General features: G+C 46.5%; 1 protein-coding gene across 1 annotated transcript in view; it reads right to left on the bottom strand.

The window, feature by feature from the left end:
• abcc4 (ATP-binding cassette, sub-family C (CFTR/MRP), member 4) overlaps positions 1–17,275 on the bottom strand; it is a 655,673-nt gene that overhangs the window by 491,823 nt on the left and 146,575 nt on the right. The window contains exon 6 of the mRNA XM_038817953.1: positions 16,520–16,683. Within this exon, the coding sequence (XP_038673881.1) occupies positions 16,520–16,683 (164 nt within the window). The remainder of the gene's footprint in view (positions 1–16,519; positions 16,684–17,275) is intronic.

Below are 17,275 nucleotides of genomic sequence, written 5' to 3'. Positions count from 1 at the left end.
CCTGTCCTATTTTCAGCATTCCCTTAGGGATTCCATTTCTTATGGTCTTGTTCTAGGCCCTGTGTCAGTCGTTTTCCAGCCGCCCCTTCCTTTCTTTTTCTCGTAGCTTCCACCCCCACTCCCTTCCCTGTCTGCTCCCTGTGGTCCCTTTGGCTCCTGTGTGTCCCCCCCACCCCGCTGCTCTAATGGCTGTTTTCAAACAGGTCTTGGGACAAGTTGGTGAATGGCGTCCATGTATGTGGAAACAATCTTCTGACCCTCGGATGGTCGGATGGTGAACTTGATCTTCTCCAGGTGGAGAAATTCCGACAGGTTTGCCAGCCAGTCTGCAGCTGTGAGTGGTGCTGATCGCCAGTCGAGCGGGCAATTAGAAAGGCAAGGGTGTTGGCCCTCTTCACCATGAATAGTTATACTGGTCCGATATCCCGACGATTGTCACTCTTGGGCACGGCTCCATTCTTACCCCCACAACTTTGGACATCGCCTCAAAGGCGGCTGTCCAAAACCTGACAAAGTCTGTGGTTGGCCGGGCCTCCCTGGCACCATTACATTCGTCCTCGACCTGCGGGAATAACCTGTTCATTTGTCCTCTACCTACGGGATGAACCTGTCTTATGGAGGAGAGCCCCTGATGTGTGACTACTCGGCACATCCCCGTCACCGGAGCGATCCTTACTGCTCAGTTAGTTCAGGATTTCTTCGGAAACTAAGGGAAGGGCTTTTGGCAATGATTCAACTTGACGATTCAAGGAAATAGGTATATGTGAACCCATTAGAAGCTGCAAGTGATTGTGGATAATTTTCTCTAAAAACTGTGGCTGGGAATTTTATGCCCTACTTCACTGGGCCAGCCAAATGTCCAGCGATTTCGGTATGACCGGGATAATCCTGGAAACAATAGGCAGGTGAGCCTCACGTCGGTAAATTATTGGAGAGAATTCTCAGGGACAGGATTTATACCCATTTGGAAACAAATGGACTCATAAGCAAGACAGCATGGTTTTGTGAACAGAAGGTCGTGCCTCACTAACCTGATCGTGTTTTTTGAAGAGGTGACAAAGATTGATTAATGAGGGGAGGGCGGTGGATGTTGTTTACATGGACTTAGTAAAGACTTTGACAAGGTGCCTCATGGTAGACTGGTACAAAAGGTGAAGTCACACGGGATCGGAGGTGAGGTGGTAAGATGGATACAGAAGGCAAAGGGTAGCAGTAGAAGGGTGTTTGTTTTTAATGGAAAGTTGTGACTAGTGGTGTTCCACGGGGATCTGTGCTTGGGCTCTGTTGTTTGTCGTGTACATAAAAAATTTGAAGGGAAATGTAGCTGGTCTGATTAGCAAGTTCGCGGATGACACCAAGGTTGGTGGTGTGGCAGATAGTGTTGAGGATTGTCAGAAGATACAGCAGGACAAAAATAGGTTGGAGATTTGGACAGAGAAATGGCAAATGGAGTTTAATCCGGATAAATGAGAGGGAATGCATTTTGGTAGGTGTAACATAGAGGGGAAATATACCGTAAATGGCAAAACTATTAGGAATATAGAAAGTCAGAGTGATCTGGCATGTAGGTCTATAGATCTTTGAAGGTGGCAACACAAGTGGACAAAGTAGTTAAGAAAGCATACGGAATGCTTCCTTTCATTGGATGGGGCATGGAGTATAGAAACTGGCAAGTCATGCTACAGTTGTATACAACCTTTAAGTCCGCACTTGGAATACTGCGCATGATTCTTGACGCCACAATACCAGAAGGATGTGGAGGCTTTGGAGAGGGTGCAAAGGAGGTTTACCAGGATGTTGCCTGGTCTGCAGGGTGTTAGCTATATGGAGGGGCTGAATAGACTCGGACTGTTTTCATTAGTAAGATGGTCTGGGATCGTGTTTTAGGGATCCATAAGGGGGAGGGGGAGCAGCCCCAAGTCGTGGTCCACATAGGTACCAACGACATAGGTAGGAAAAGGGATAGGGATGTAAGGCAAGAATTCAGGGAGCTAGGGTGGAAACTTAGATCTAGGACAAACAGAGTTATCATCTCTAGGTTGTTACCCGTGCCACGTGCTAGCGAGATGAGGAATAGGGAGAGCAGTTGAACACGTGGCTACAGTGATGATGCAGGAGGGAAGGTTTCAGATTACTGGATAATTGGGGCTCATTCTGGGGTAGGTGGGACCTCTACAAACGGGGTGGTCTACACCTGGACCAGAGCGGTACCAATATCCTGGGGGGAAAATTTGCTAATGCTCTTCAGGAGGGTTTAAACTAGTTCAGCAGGGGATTGGGAACCTGAATTGTAGCTCCAGTATACAGGAGGTTGAGAGTAGTGAGGTCATGAGTAAGGTTTCAAAGTTGCAGGAGTGTACCGGCAGGCAGGAAGGTGGTTTAAAGTGTGTCTTCTTCAATGACAAGTCTTACAACACCAGGTTAAAGTCCAACAGGTTTGTTTCAAACGCGAGCTTTCGGAGCACGGCTCCTTCTTCAGGTGAACCTGAAGAAGGAGCCGTGCTCCGAAAGCTCGTGTTTGAAACAAACCTGTTGGACTTTAACCTGGTGTTGTAAGACTTCTTACTGTGCTCACCCCAGTCCAACGCCGGCATCTCCACATCATGGCTTCTTCAATGACAGGAGTCTTTGGCAGGAATAATCAAGGATAACCCTAAAGCTTTCTATAGATATGTCAGGAATAAAAGAATGACTAGGGTAAGAGTATGGCCAGTCAAGGACAGTATTGGAAAGATGTGTGCATGGAGTCCGAGGAGATAGGAGAGGTGCTAAATGAATATTTTTCGTCATTATTCACACAGGAAAAAGACAATGTTGTCAAGGAGAATACTGAGATTCAGGCTACTAGACTAGAAGGGCTTGAGGTTCATAAGGAGGAGGTGTTAGCAATTCTGGAAAGTGAGAAAATAGATAGGTCCCCTGGGCTGGGTGGGATTTAGCCTCGGATTCTCTGGGAAGCTAGGGAGGAGATTGCTGAGCCTTTGATCTTTAAGTCATCTTTGTCTACAGGAATAGTGCCAGAAGACTGGAGGACAGCAAATGTTGTCCCCTTGTTCAAGAAGGGGAGTAGAGACAACCCCGGTAACTATAGACCTGTGAGCCTTACTTCGGTTGTGGGTAAAATGTTGGAAAAGGTTATAAGAGATAGGGTTTATAATCATCTTGAAAGGAATAATTTGATTAGAGATAGTCAACACGGTTTTGTGAAGGGTAGGTCGTGCCTCACAAACCTTATTGAGTTCTTTGAGAAGATGACCAAACAGGTGGATGAGGGTAAAGCAGTTGATGTGGTGTATATAAATTTCAGTAAAGTGTCTGATAAGGTTCCCCACGGTAGGCTATTGCAGAAAATACGGAGGCATGGGATTCAAGGTGATTTAGCAGTTTGGATCAGAAATTGGCTCGCTGGAAGAAGACAAAGGGTGGTGGTTGATGGGAAATGTTCAGACTGGAGTCCAGTTGCTAGTGGTGTACCACAAGGATCTGTTTTGGAGCCACTGCTGTTTGTCATTTTTATAAATTTTATAAAAGGAGGGCGTAGAAGGGTGGGTGAGCAAAATTGCAAATGACACTATAGTCGGTGGAGTTGTGGACATTGGGGACAGATGTTACAAGTTACAGAGAGACATAGATAAGCTGCAGAGCTGGACTGACAGGTGGCAAATGGATTTCAATGCAGAAAAGTGTGACGTGATTCATTTTGGAAGGAATAACAGGAAGACAGAGTATTGGGCTAATGGTAAGATTCTTGGTAGTGTGGACGAGCAGAGAGATCTCGGTGTCCATGAACATAGATCCCTGAAAGTTGCCACCCAGGTTGAGAGGGTTGTTAAGAAGACGTACAGTGTGTTAGCTTTTATTGGTCGAGGGATTGAGCTTCGGAGCCATGGGTTCATGTTGCAGTTGTACAAGACTCTGGTGCGGCCGCATTTGGAGTATTGCATGCAATTCTGGTCGCCGCATTTACAGAAAGGATGTGGAAGCATTGGAAAGGGTGCAGAGGAGATTTACCAGAATGTTGCCTGGTATGGAGAGAAGATCTTATGAGGGAAGGCTAAAGGACTTGAGGCTGTTTTCGTCAGAGAGAAGAAGGTTAAGAGGTGACTTAATTGATGATCAGAGGATTAGATAGGGTGGACAATGAGAGCCTTTTTCCTCGGATGGTGATGTCTAGCACGAGGCGACATAGCTTTAAATTGAGGGGAGATATAGGACAGATGTAAGAGGTAGGTTCTTTACTCAGAGAGTAGTAAGGGCGTGGAATGCCCTGCCTGCAACAGTGGACCCGCCAACACGAAGGGCATTCAAATGGTCATTGGATAGGCATATGGATGATAAGGGAATACTGTAGATGGGCTTCAGAGTGGTTTCACAGGTCGGTGCAACATCGAGGGCCGAAGGGCCTGTACTGCACTATAATGTTCTACGTTCTATGGAGGTTGAGGGGTGACCTGATGGAGATCTACAAGATTATGAGGGGCATGGATAGAGTGGATGGGCAGGCACTCTTTCCTATGGTGGAGGGTTAGTCACCAAGGGGCATAAGTTTAAGGTCCGTGGGGCAAAGTTTAGATATGTGACGCAGGATTTCTTTCCCAGAGGGTGGCAAGTACCTGAAACGCATTGCCAGGGGAGGTTGTGGAAGCAGATACATTAACGACGTTCAAAAGGCATCTTGACAAACACATTGATAGGATAGGTATAGAGGGATACAGCACAAAGAAGTGCTGAGGGTTTTGGCAAAAGTTGGTATCATGACCGGTACAGGCTTGGAGGGCTGAAGGGCCTGTTCCTGTGCTGTGTTGTTCTTTGTTCTATCTCACCAGAGAGAGTGGCTGAAAAAATTCTGGCCTGTAATTCATACGGAAAGCATACTGTACAGCAGATATGCAGTGTGGGGCTATTAGTCATGTTATTGTTTCTGGAATTTACACTATTACCTGCTTACTCAGTAATGTTTAGTCGATGTTGAAATCAATTGGGCAATTCCTTTAAGCTGGTCATTGGGAACTCAAATACCTTTTTAAATGTTATCGGTCTCCATGGGAATCAGAACACTTCTTTGGTTTTATACCCTACACATCCATTTAAAGTAAAGTAGACATTGACTGAGAGTATTGTGTTGAATGTGTACATGAACATTCAAAAAAGCATAAAAATACCACATAGCAGACTGTTTTGCAAAATTAGCAAAGGAACAGAAAGCAGAGTAGTGCTGAATGTTTGTTTTTCAGATCAGAGGGAAGTATGCAGCGGTTTCCTCAAGTGGTCGATGCTGGGACCAATTCTCTTTTTTGGTCAATGGTGTGCAGGGGATTTCAGTTCAAAGCAAGTAGATGCTACAAAACTAAGAATTGTAGCAAATAATGAGAAGGATGGTAACATACTTTGAGGACAAATTGCTGAAATAGCCACAGGGCAGAGTAGATTTAAAGCAGAAGTGCAGAGATTTACTTTGGAAGGAATATTGAGAAAATAAAGTAAATGCTACAATTTTAATTGGGCTGTAGGAACAGCAAGATCTATGTTTAAATGTTTAGAATGGCAGGGGCTCAGCATTGACAGGCAGAAGGCGGGACTTGCATTCTTACTGGGGTGGAAGTCCTGCCTTGAAGATGTACAGCCCCTCCACGCACAGTGCTGCAGTGAGAGGAAGAGGCACTACAGCAACACACCTGGAACCACCTCACCCCACCTCCTCCCCACCACCAGAATTAATTTTTAAACTCTTTTGGGACAAGGATGGGCTTGCCCCACACCCCCACCATAAAATTGCCTCCAGTTCGGGGCAGGTGGGATCCCAGATGGAATCCCCTCCCCCAAAAACCACCTCAAAACCCGCATGAATTGCGGCGGGGTGTGGCCGATAAATCACAGCCAAAGTTTTAACTTGGATTTAGCTCTTCTGTAGCAGTTCCAAAAAAGCTTTTTATCTTTGTGTCATACTTTCAAAGATGATTTGGGGACCAAAGGCAATGTGTCCAAGTTTGCAGATGACACTAAGATGAGTGGTAAAGCGAAAAGTGCAGAGGATACTGGAAGTCTGCAGAGGGATTTGGACAGGTTAAGTGAACGGGCTAGGGTCTGGCAAATGGAATACAAAGTTGACAAATGTGAGGTTATCCATCTTGGTAGGAATAACAGCAAACGGGATTATTATTTAAACAATAAAATATTAAAGCATGCCGCTGTGCAGAGAGACTTGGGTGTGCTAGTGCATGAGTCACAGAAAGTTGGTTTGCAGGTGCAACAGGTCATTAAGAAGGCAAATGGAATTTTGTCCTTCATTGTTAGAGGGATGGAGTTTAAGACTAGGGAGATTATGCTGCAATTGTATAAGGTGTTAGTGAGGCCACACCTGGAGTATTGTGTTCAGTTTTGGTCTCCTTACTTGAGAAAGGACGTACTGGCACTGGAGGGTGTGCAGAGGAGATTCACGAGGTTAATCCCAGAGCTGAAGGGGTTGGATTACGAGGAGAGGTTGAGCAGACTGGGACTGTACTCGTTGGAATTTAGAAGGATGAGGGGGGATCTTATCGAAACATTTAAAATTATGAAGGGAATAGATAGGATAGATGCGGGCAGGTTGTTTCCACTGGCGGGTGACAGCAGAACTAGGGGGCATAGCCTCAAAATAAGGGGAAGTAGATTTAGGACTGAGTTTAGGAGGAACTTCTTCACCCAAAGGGTTGTGAATCTATGGAATTCCTTGCCGAGTGAAGCAGTTGAGGCTCCTTCATTAAATGCTTTTAAGGTAAAGATAGATAGTTTTTTGAAGAAAAAAGGGATTAAGGGTTATGGTATTCAAGCCGGAAAGTGGAGCTGAGTCCACAAAAGATCAGCCATGATCTAATTGAATGGCGGAGCAGGCTCGAGGGGCCAGCTGGCCTACTCCTGCTCCTAGTTCTTATGTTCTTATGTTATGACTTCCGGTGATAGAGATGTGCTAAGCGGCCGAACGAAAGTTGGCTCTCCTCCTGAAAAGTTGGAATTTGGCACTTTAGGCGCAAATTATCCTGCAAACAGCCCTCACTCTCTTCCAACACCAGGACTACATATGCTGAGTAACAGTAACTCCAGGGGGCGAAAGGATGGGAAAGGCAGCAAAAATCTGGACAGATGAATCGAGGAGACGGGGCGATGAGGCCCTGGCCATGCCTGACCGAGAGGGCCCACCAGGCCGCACACAGAGATGCCCCACCCCCCCCCGACAAAGGAATGGAGGGAATTCCTTACAAAAGGAACTCCGGGAAATCAAGCAGGCCATTAAAGCAGAGATGAGGGCAATGATCAAACTGACGGTGGCAGAGGCGTTGTTCACCCTGCAGATGGTCCTGGAAAAGGCAGAGGGGCGGCTGGTGACGCAGAACACAACCATAATAAAGCTAGAGAAGGCCTCGACTGACCAAAGCGACCAGATTGCCACATTGGAAACAGAGATGGCAAGGTTAGTGACGACACAAGGGACGCTAAAAGGGAAAGGTCGAGGATTAGGAGAACTGATCGTGGTACCAGAACTTACGCATAGTGTGCCTACCGTAGGGAACCAAGGGCATGTATTCTGTGGGTTCCCTGGTGGGTAGAGGCAGCTTACCCAAGCCGCCAGAAATAGGCAGAGCCCACAAGTCAATCTGGCCAAAGCTGGGGAACAACCAAGGCCATAATCGCAAAGCTACGGCAATACCAGGACCAGGAAAGAATCCTGCATGTTGTAAAAAGGTTAACTTGAGTTCATAGAATAAACATTGTTTTGCTTTAAAAAAATACTTTTCCATTTCTGCTGTACCACATCTGTAGAGTGGCCCGTGTGCTCCCCATCCCACAATCTAGTAAAAGCTGTGGGTCAGGTCAACTCCATGATACACTTTGGGGTTCTCTAAACCCTGGCCCATGACAAGGGCATTGGTGAGACCATACCTAGAGTACTGTGTACAGTTTTGGACCCCTTGTTCACGGAGCATCCATTCTCGCAAATTCTTTCAGTGTGAAATTGCAAGCGTGAATTTGGATGTGTGCAGAGATGGCACATGTGCAGTGTGTGCTTTCTATGTGGGAGAGGTCAGAGTTGAACATTCCAAATCATGGATGTGTGAGGTTTCAGCGCTGTGAACCGCGATTCTGTATAAACTACATCCTTACAGGTAAACACATTCACAACTGAGGTCACAAACAAAGGTTCGATTCCGACTGTACTAAAATTGGAGGCAATAGGAATCTTATGAGGAAAAACCTGATCTGGTTGGGAGTGCCTAGATTTATTGGAGTTTAGATAAATGAGTGGTTATCTTATTGAAACATATGAGATTCTGAGGGGGCTTGACATGATACATATTGAAAGAACATCCTCATGGGGGACTGCAAAATTAGGGGCATAGTTTCAGAATAAGTCATCTGCATTTAAGATGGAGTGACGCAAAATGTCTTCTCTGAAGGTAGTCAATCTTTGGATTTCTCTATGCATGCTGAACCATTGAATACATTCAAGTCCTAGAAAGACAGATTATTGAATTATTGGGGAGTCGAGGATTATGAAGAATCAGCGGGAAAGTGGAGTTGAGGCGAAGTGTAATGGACCAGGCTTGAAAAGGCCTACTCCTGAACACATTTCTTATATCCAAAGCTTCTTCAGAATTTGTTTGTTTGTTTACTTACAGCACAGGAGGCCATTTGGCCCATCGTGTCTGCACCAGCTCCCAAGAGCAACCTAGCTGGTCCAATTCCCCAGCCTTATCTCATAGCCCTCTAAATTCACCACTTTCAAATATATATCCAGCTCTCTTTTGAAACCTCCTGTGGAATCCACCTCGAACACTCCCCCAGGCAACGCATTTCAAACCCCAACAACTCACCGAGTAAAGAAGTTTCTCTTCATCTAACTCCGAGCTCTCTTGCTGACCATATTGAAATTGTGACCCCCTAGTCACTGACATACCAACTAGTGGAAATAGAGTATCCTTTTTTACCCTGTCACTATTGGTCATAATTCAAGGGCAGCATGGTGGTGTAAGTGGTTGCCTCACAACGCCGAGGTCCCAGGTTCGATCCTGGCTCTGGGTCACTGTCCATGTGGAGTTTGTACATTCTCCCCGTGTTTGCGTGGGTTTCGCCCCCACAACCCAAAAAATGTAGCTGGATTGGCTACGCTAAGTTGTCTCTTAATTGGAAAAAATGAATTTGATGCTCTAAAATAAAAATGAAAATTATTGTTCATAATTCTGAATATCTCAATAAGGTGTGCAGCGGGACCTGGGTGTCCTTGTGCACCAGTCACTGAAGGTAAGTATGCAGGTGCGGCAGGGGGTAAAGAAGGCTAATGGTATGTTGGCCTTCATTGCAAGAGATTTCGAGTATAGAAGCAAGGATGTGTTGCTGCAATTGTATAGTGCCTTGGTGAGGCCACACTTGGAGTATTGTGTGCAGTTCTGGTCTCCTTCTCCGAGAACGGATGTTCTTGCTCTCGAGGGAGTGCAGCAAAGGTTTACCAGACTGATTCCAGGGATGGTGGGACTGTCAGAAGAGGAGAGATTGACTAGGTTGGGATTGTTCTCGCTGGAATTCAGAAGAATCTCATAGAGACTTGTAAAATTATAACAGGACTAGGCAGGGTAGATGCAGGGAAGATGTTACCAATCACAGGTGTGTCCAGAACCAGGGGTCACAGCCCGAGGATTCAGGGTAGACCATTTCAGACAGAGATAAGGAGACACTTCTTCACACAAAGAGTGGTGAACCTGTGGAATTCATTACCACAGGAAGTAATTGATGCTACAACCTTGAATATATTCAAGAGGCGGCTGGATATAGCACATGGGGAGAATGGGATCAAAGGCTATGGGGGAGAAAGCAGGATTAGGCTATTGAGTTGGATGATCAGCCATGATCATGCTGAATGGCGGAGCAGGCTTGAAGGGCCAAAAAGCCTCCTCCTGCTCCTATCTTTTCTGTATCTATGTACATCTTGTCTGCTCCATGGGGAACAAGCCTAATTTCTCCAATCTTTATTCTTCATTCCTTCTATCTATATTCCTTCATATCTAAAATTCTTCATTCCTGGTATCATTCTAGTAAATCTCCTCTATGCTCTCTCTCTCGGGCTTTAACATCCTTCCTTAAATAAGGTGCCCAGAACTTAACACAATATTCCAAATGTGGTCTGACCAATGATTTGTAGAGGTGTAACATCACTTTCTCCAAGCAATTGGGGTGCGTCCAAGCAATTGGGGTGTATATCATCACATTTTTCAATTGTAGCTTAAAGGTGACAGAAGCATTTGGGAAGTCAAGCGGTGAATCATTGATCAACTCAAACCTGGATGTGGAGTTGAGGAAATCCAAATGGAACTGAACATTGTGGAATTATCAACGTACACCCTCATTTCTGACCTTATGTTAGAAGGAAGGTCATTGAAGCACATGAAGATGGTTGGGTCTAGCACACTACCAAAGGAACTGTTGCAACAATGTCCCGGGACTGAGATGGTTGACCTCCAACAACCTCAACCATCTTCCTGTGTGCTAGGTATAACTCCAAGAGATCTCTCCTCCAATTCCCAATTATTTCAGTTCTGCCATCAATCTTTGATATCACACCGGAGCAGACGTGATGGGACGAAGGGCCTTTTCTGTGCTGTCGATCTCTACAAAGTGGTCAAATGCTGCCTTGATGGGTAAAATTAACACCCGGTACCTGAGGAAATCCGGCGCTGGAGGCAACTCTCACTGCCTTTTGAACTACTATTCGTCTGGAATTCAATGCTGCCCCCTGAACAGAGCATCCATTGCCTGCATGGACGTACTGTTGACTGAGGGATACCAGCAATATCTGCTGCCACTGCTTGGAACGACCCAGTTTGAAAAAAGTAAAATGCCACTTTTACAGCCACAGGAAGACGATGACAATGGATGCCATAAACCCTTTGATGCGTCTCAACAAGGACACACAAGTCAGCAACTAACTGCCTGGACAGATGCAGCCCTCTGCGGCATTGATGCTCCAACGTGTTCAGTAGCTTCTCATTTCTGATAGACCTTGTGCTGACGGTATCACGTTTCTTACCTTGCTGCCCCTTGACTCCTGTTGCCCTATGTATGATCGTTCTCTGTTCCTCATCGCTACTTGATCATATTTCAAAATAGTTCATCCCATTTCCTGTTATCCTCTTCCCCCCTTTTAGTTGGAATGCACAGCATTCCTGAATCCCCCTTCTTTCATGAACCCGTACGACCCTTAATCAAAGGGACTCACCAAAGCCATCCACACTCACCCCCCTGACATTTCCCTGGCAAGAATAAACAGATATAACAGATGATTCACTTACACTATACACTGGTTGCCTGTGAGTGAGGACCTTTTCTGAGCCTTCCTACTTCAATGGTGGCATGGTGGTTAGCACTGCTGCCTTACAGCACCAAGGATTCTGGTTTGATTCTGGCCTTGAGTGACAGAGTTTGTACATTCTCATCACTTGTGTGTGGATTTCCTCCGGGTGCTCCGGTTTGCTCAGTCCAAAGATTGGCCACGCTAAATTGTTCCTTAGTGTCCAAAGATGTGTTGGTTAGGTGGATTGGCCACGAGAGTCGTTGCCGAATCAATGGGCTAAATGGCCTCCTTCTGCACTGTAGGGTTTATATGATTCTATGAATGGTGTCGCTTGTTGCTGCCCCTCCGTTTTGACTTGATTACCCCATGTTTGTGCCTGCTCCTCCCTATCATTGGCTGAGAACTTTGTGGATCCCGTATTTTAGAAATGATTCAAAACTGGCCCTTAACAAGCTGACAGCAAGCTCACAAAGGGACTTCACTGGCCATTTATTGCTCTTGGAGGAGTTCATCCTCCAGCTCTCGGCAGAAGCTATCAAAATTTAGAGTGTGTCAGTTTTGCATTGGGAGGCCAGCTCACCAACCTGAGGGCGGGTTTAAGCAACCACCTGTTTCAGTCCACTAATTTAAATAAATTCCTACCCTTCATGGCTGCTGCGATGAAATTCTGGAACTCATTACTTTTTTTGTTTAACAAACATTTTATTAAGACATTTATGGTTTTATAGCAATAAAAGATACAAATACAAATGTAAACATAAATCAGTAACACCGCCCCCCCCCCAACCAACAACACACACAATTCCCAAGTGCCTCCATCTCCTCTCGCTGATCCCTACACTAAAATAGAACATAGAACAGTACAGCACAGAACAGGCCCTCCGGCCCTCGATGTTGTGCCGAGCAATGATCACCCAACTCAAACCCACGTATCCACCCGATATCCGTAACCAAACAACCTCCCCCCTTAACCTTACTTTTTAGGACACTACGGGCAATTTAGCATGGCCAATCCACCTAACCCGCACGTCTTTGGACTGTGGGAGGAAACCGGAGCACCCGGAGGAAACCCACGCACACACGGGGAGGACGTGCAGACTCCACACAAACAGTGACCCAGCCGGGAATCGAACCTGGGACCCTGGAGCTGTGAAGCATTTATGCTAACCACCATGCTACCGTGCTGCCCTAAATAAACTAAACTAACTCCCCCCCCCCTTTATTATATCTGCTACCAGTTTAATTTTCCCCGAAGAAGTCGATAAGCGGCTGCTATCTCCAGACGAACCCTAACATTGATCCTCTCAGGCCGAACTTAATTTTCTCAAGCCTGAGAAACCCAGCCATGTCGCCAACCCATACCCCTGATTTTGGGGGCTTCGAGTCCCTCCATGATAATAGGATCCATCTCTGGTCGACCAAAGAGGCAAAGGCCAAAACGTCAGCCTCTCTAGCCCCTGGACTCCCGGGTCTTCCGACACTCCAAAAATCGCTACCTCTAGACTCGACGTCACCCTCATTTTTAGCACCGTGGACATGACATTCGCAAATCCCTGCCGCAATCCCCTAACCTTCGAACATGCCCAAAACATGTGGACATGATTTGCGGGCCCTCCTACACACCTGCCCTCCACCACAAAAAACCTGCTCATCCGGGCCACCGTCATGTGTGCCCGGTAAACCAGCTTAATTAAATCAGGCTGAGCCTGGCACATGATTAGGATGTGTTGACTCTACTCAGAGCATCCTCCCACAGACCTGTCTCTAGCTCATTTTCCCATTTGCGCTTTACCTCCCCTAACTGGGTTCCCTCCCACTCCATAAGCTCTTTATAAATTTCCGAGGCCTTCCCCTCCCCCACCCCCACTTTAGAAACTATCCCCTAGAATAGGCGGTAGAAGCGGAAAGGTCGAAACCTGCCTTCACACAAAATACCTGCAGATACCCATTCCCACCCAGCAATTCGACATCCTCCTCCAAATCCTCCAAACAGGGAAAGCTCCTGTAGACTTCTGGGATGGCCACTTCCAGAATACAAAATTGATATTTGCAAAGACTATAGGGAAACATGGACAGTGCTAAGAAAGCAGGCAGGCACAGAGCCTGGATGTGTATTGAGAAGGCAACTCCAAGACGAGACTGAAACTGTAGGTCAATTAGCCCATCTCCGGGAACAAAGGAATGACATTCAAGTAACCGATACTATTGCAGACAGCCCGGCGCCAGAAAGACACAAACAAAGCAAGGCCAACGGCCACCAAAGACACGCCCAGCCATCAGGGCACCCACCCCTTTATTGGTCGAGATCGATGCCAGTGATTAAGATGCGGTCCAATTAATTGGGGCCAAGTTCAAGGCCCGCCCAAGAGTGCGCAACGCCCCCTTCAGGCATAAGAAGAAGCCCCCGAGACAGAATCGCTCTCTTGGACTCGGCTCTCGAAGCGGAGAGACCCGTCCACCAGCTGCACCAGAAGCAAGTAAGTCCAAGGCCAACGCTCGCTATCAGACGGACGACTTAGCTGTTCTCCTGTTACACCTCGTACCCAACAGCCTCAGATCCGAACAACGGCCATTGTTCCTCTGACTGAGTGGGCACCCGAAGTTAAGAATAGGCGTTAGCGTTAGAGATAGTTTAGTTTGTAGTATTTTGTGCATGAGTAGATATTACTGTGTGTGTAAATAAATAGTATTGACTTTGAACTAACTAACTGGTGTATTGGTTCTTTGATCAGTATTCGGGTTTGAACCTTGTGACGGTACCTGGCGACTCCAGAGCAAACATAATCAGGATTAAGGAAGGCTACCATATTGGCCACTGTATTTAGAACCAGATAAATATAGCAACACTCCCGCCAATAAACCGGTCCCCCAGCCTCTCAATATCTGCTCTCTGCTACCTTTGAAACCCTCCCATCCAATCTCCCCAGGACAAACCAGTGATTGCCACAAATTGGAGCCCACTCAACGCTCTCTCCACCCCCATATGCTCTGTCACTGATCCTATACCCTCAGAGCCACCATCACCACTGGGCTTGTAGAGTACCGGGCCGTCGAGAAGCGCAGAGGTGCCGTTACCAGTGCATCCTAAACTAATGCCCCGGCATGATGCCGCCTCCACCTGCTCCCATACCGACCCCTCCCCCACTATCCACTTCCTGATCATGGGTATATTTGTCACGCAGTAGTAATTCCTGAGGTTTGGCAGGCCAACCCACCCCCGCCTTGGCTCCGCTCCAGCAGCACTTTCCTGACTAGCGGGGTTTTACCCGCTCATGCAAACCCAGAGATTACCCGCTTAAAAAAGGCCTTTGGTATAAAAATAGGGAGACACTGGAAAACAAACAAAAATCTTGAGAGAACCGTCATCTTTACGGTCTGTACCCTCCACGACAGTGACAACGGGAGCATGTCGCACCTCCGAATGTCTTCCTTCATTTGCTCAACTAACCGGCCAGATTTAATTTATGTAACTGCTTCCACCCCAGTGCCACCTGAATTCCCAAATATCAAAAACATAGAACATACAGTGCAGAAGGACGCCATTCGGCCGAACGAGTCTGCACCGACCCACTTAAGCCCTCACTTCCACCCTACCCCCATAACCCCCTCCTAACCGTGTTGGACACCAAGGGCAATTTAGTATGGCCAATCCACCTAACCTGCATGTCTTTGGACTTTGGGAGGAAACCGGAGCACCCAGAGGAAACCCACAGACACGGGGAGAGCGTATAGACTCCACACAGACAGACAGTGACCCAGCGGGGAATCGAACCTGGGACCCTGGAGCTGTGAAGCCAAAATGCTATCCACTTGTGCTACCGTGCTGCCCAAAAACTCCCTCCCACCACTTTAATCGGCAACTCCCAGCCTCCTCTCCTGCCCTCTCATCTGCTTCACAAAAACCTCATTTTTTTCCCACTTTCAATTTGTACCCAGAGAACCAGCCAAAATCCCCTAATCTCTCAATCTCTCCCATCCCCCTGAATGGGTCAGAAATATACAGGAATAGGTCGACGGCACACAGGAGACCTTGTGTTCCACCGCCGCACCATCCCCTCCCCCTCGGACTAGCCCCTTCCTGTCCTATGACACTCTCAATGGTTCTGTAGCCAAGGCAAACAACAGTGGGGAGAGGGGACATCCCTGCCTCGTCCCCGGCTCAGTCTGAAATATTCCAAACTCACCCGGTTCGTCCTCACACTCACCGCCGGTGCTTGGTACAGCAACCGGACTCAGTCTACAAAACCCCACCCAAACCCAAACCACCCCAGGACCGCCAACAAATACTTCCATTCTCGACCACCATAGCGACCACCACCTCCACCTCTCTCCCCTCAGAGGACATCATGATGACATTCAAGAGCCTTCTAACGTTGACCGTTAGCTGCCTTCCTTTAACAAATTTGCCTGGTCCTCTCCCTATCACCCCCGGAACACAATCCTCTATTCTCGGGGCCAAAACCTTGGCCAGCAATTTGGTGTCAACATTTGGTAGGCAGATTGGTCTGTATGACCCGCATTGTTCCGAGTCCTTCGCCCGCTTCAAGATCAATGAAATCGAAGCTTGCAACATCGTTGGGGAAGAACACCCCACTCCCCAGCCTCATTAAATGCCCTCACCAGCAGCGGGCCCAGCACCCCAGAAAACCTCTTGTAAAATTCCACTGGGTATCCATCTGGTCCCGGGGCCTTGCCTGACTGCATGGCCTCCAATCCGTCGACTACTTCCATAATCCCGATCAGGCTCTCAGCCCCTCCACCAACCCTTCTTCCACCTTCGGAAACTCCAAACCCTCCAAGAATTGCCTCAACCCCTCCACCACAGCTGGGGGCTTCAACTCATGCAACCGTCTGTAAATTTCCTTGCTGTAACTCAGTACTTAATGGAATTCATAGGTCCATCTTCGTTCACTACAAGGACTGCAGAAGCTCAAGAAGAAGGCCGATCACAACTTCAAGAGCAAACAGGGCTGAGCAATATACTGGCCTTGTCAGAAATACCTACATCCCAAGAATAAATATACAAAAAAAAAGAGATTTGAAGTGAAAACTTCAATGCAAATAGAGCCAGTATAGAAAGTTTACTCAAATGTGAAAATAATCTAGAAACAAATTCCGACATAAATCAAAAAATATACAATCAGTAATCCCCTCCAAAACCCACAATTTTGAAAGAAGGCTTTTGTAAAATGATCATACCTCAGCACTGAAAACCACTTTCCAAAAATGGTTTGTGTGGGCATCAGGATAAGTAGTACAGCCATTCCAGCCATGCAAGATGGTCCTATTTCCTGCCAGAGTAATGCCACCACTGCAATGGCCTGCAATGGTCCAACCCATAGAAAATGCAGGAATATGGTTACCTTTAACAGTTGGAATAAAATATATGCAGCATTAAAAATTAAGTATATTTTGGAAAACCTATAATTTAGGAGGAAAATTACACACAATAGGCACTAAAATTGCACTGACATAATAGCACACAAGCACGCAAGCTGAAAATAAATTTTAGACAAACATTTTAAGCCCTCATGTTTGCAGTAGATATTTCAAGTCACAGATTCAAAATATGATCCCAAGAATTAATATGTTAAAAATCCGATTAATATGTTAAAGATCCCTAAAATCCCTACGTTTAGAAAACAAATCCAAGTTTCAGATATGTAATTCGTTGGATCCTTTTAAAGAACTCAGATCCGATTTCCCGCTCACTAGCACCATAGATAATTTATTCACCAAGTATTAATGTCGAGAATAAAGCAGCTTTGATCCCCTTACACAAGTCTGGATATGATAGCGGAGCAATTAATAAATGCAGAAATCACTGAATCACACATGTTTACAGCATGGAAAGAGGTCATTCACCCAGCGTGTCTGTGCTGCTCACAAGTAGACTTCCAGCTTAATCCTACTTTTCAGCTTTTGGATACGGTATGTCAAGTGTTTATCCAATTA

This window comes from Scyliorhinus canicula, chromosome 14 (assembly GCF_902713615.1).
Source record: "Scyliorhinus canicula chromosome 14, sScyCan1.1, whole genome shotgun sequence".
NCBI classification, from domain to species: Eukaryota; Metazoa; Chordata; class Chondrichthyes; order Carcharhiniformes; family Scyliorhinidae; genus Scyliorhinus; species Scyliorhinus canicula.
The sequence above is the reverse complement of the archived record's forward strand: the minus strand, read 5'-3'. Positions and strand labels throughout refer to the sequence as shown.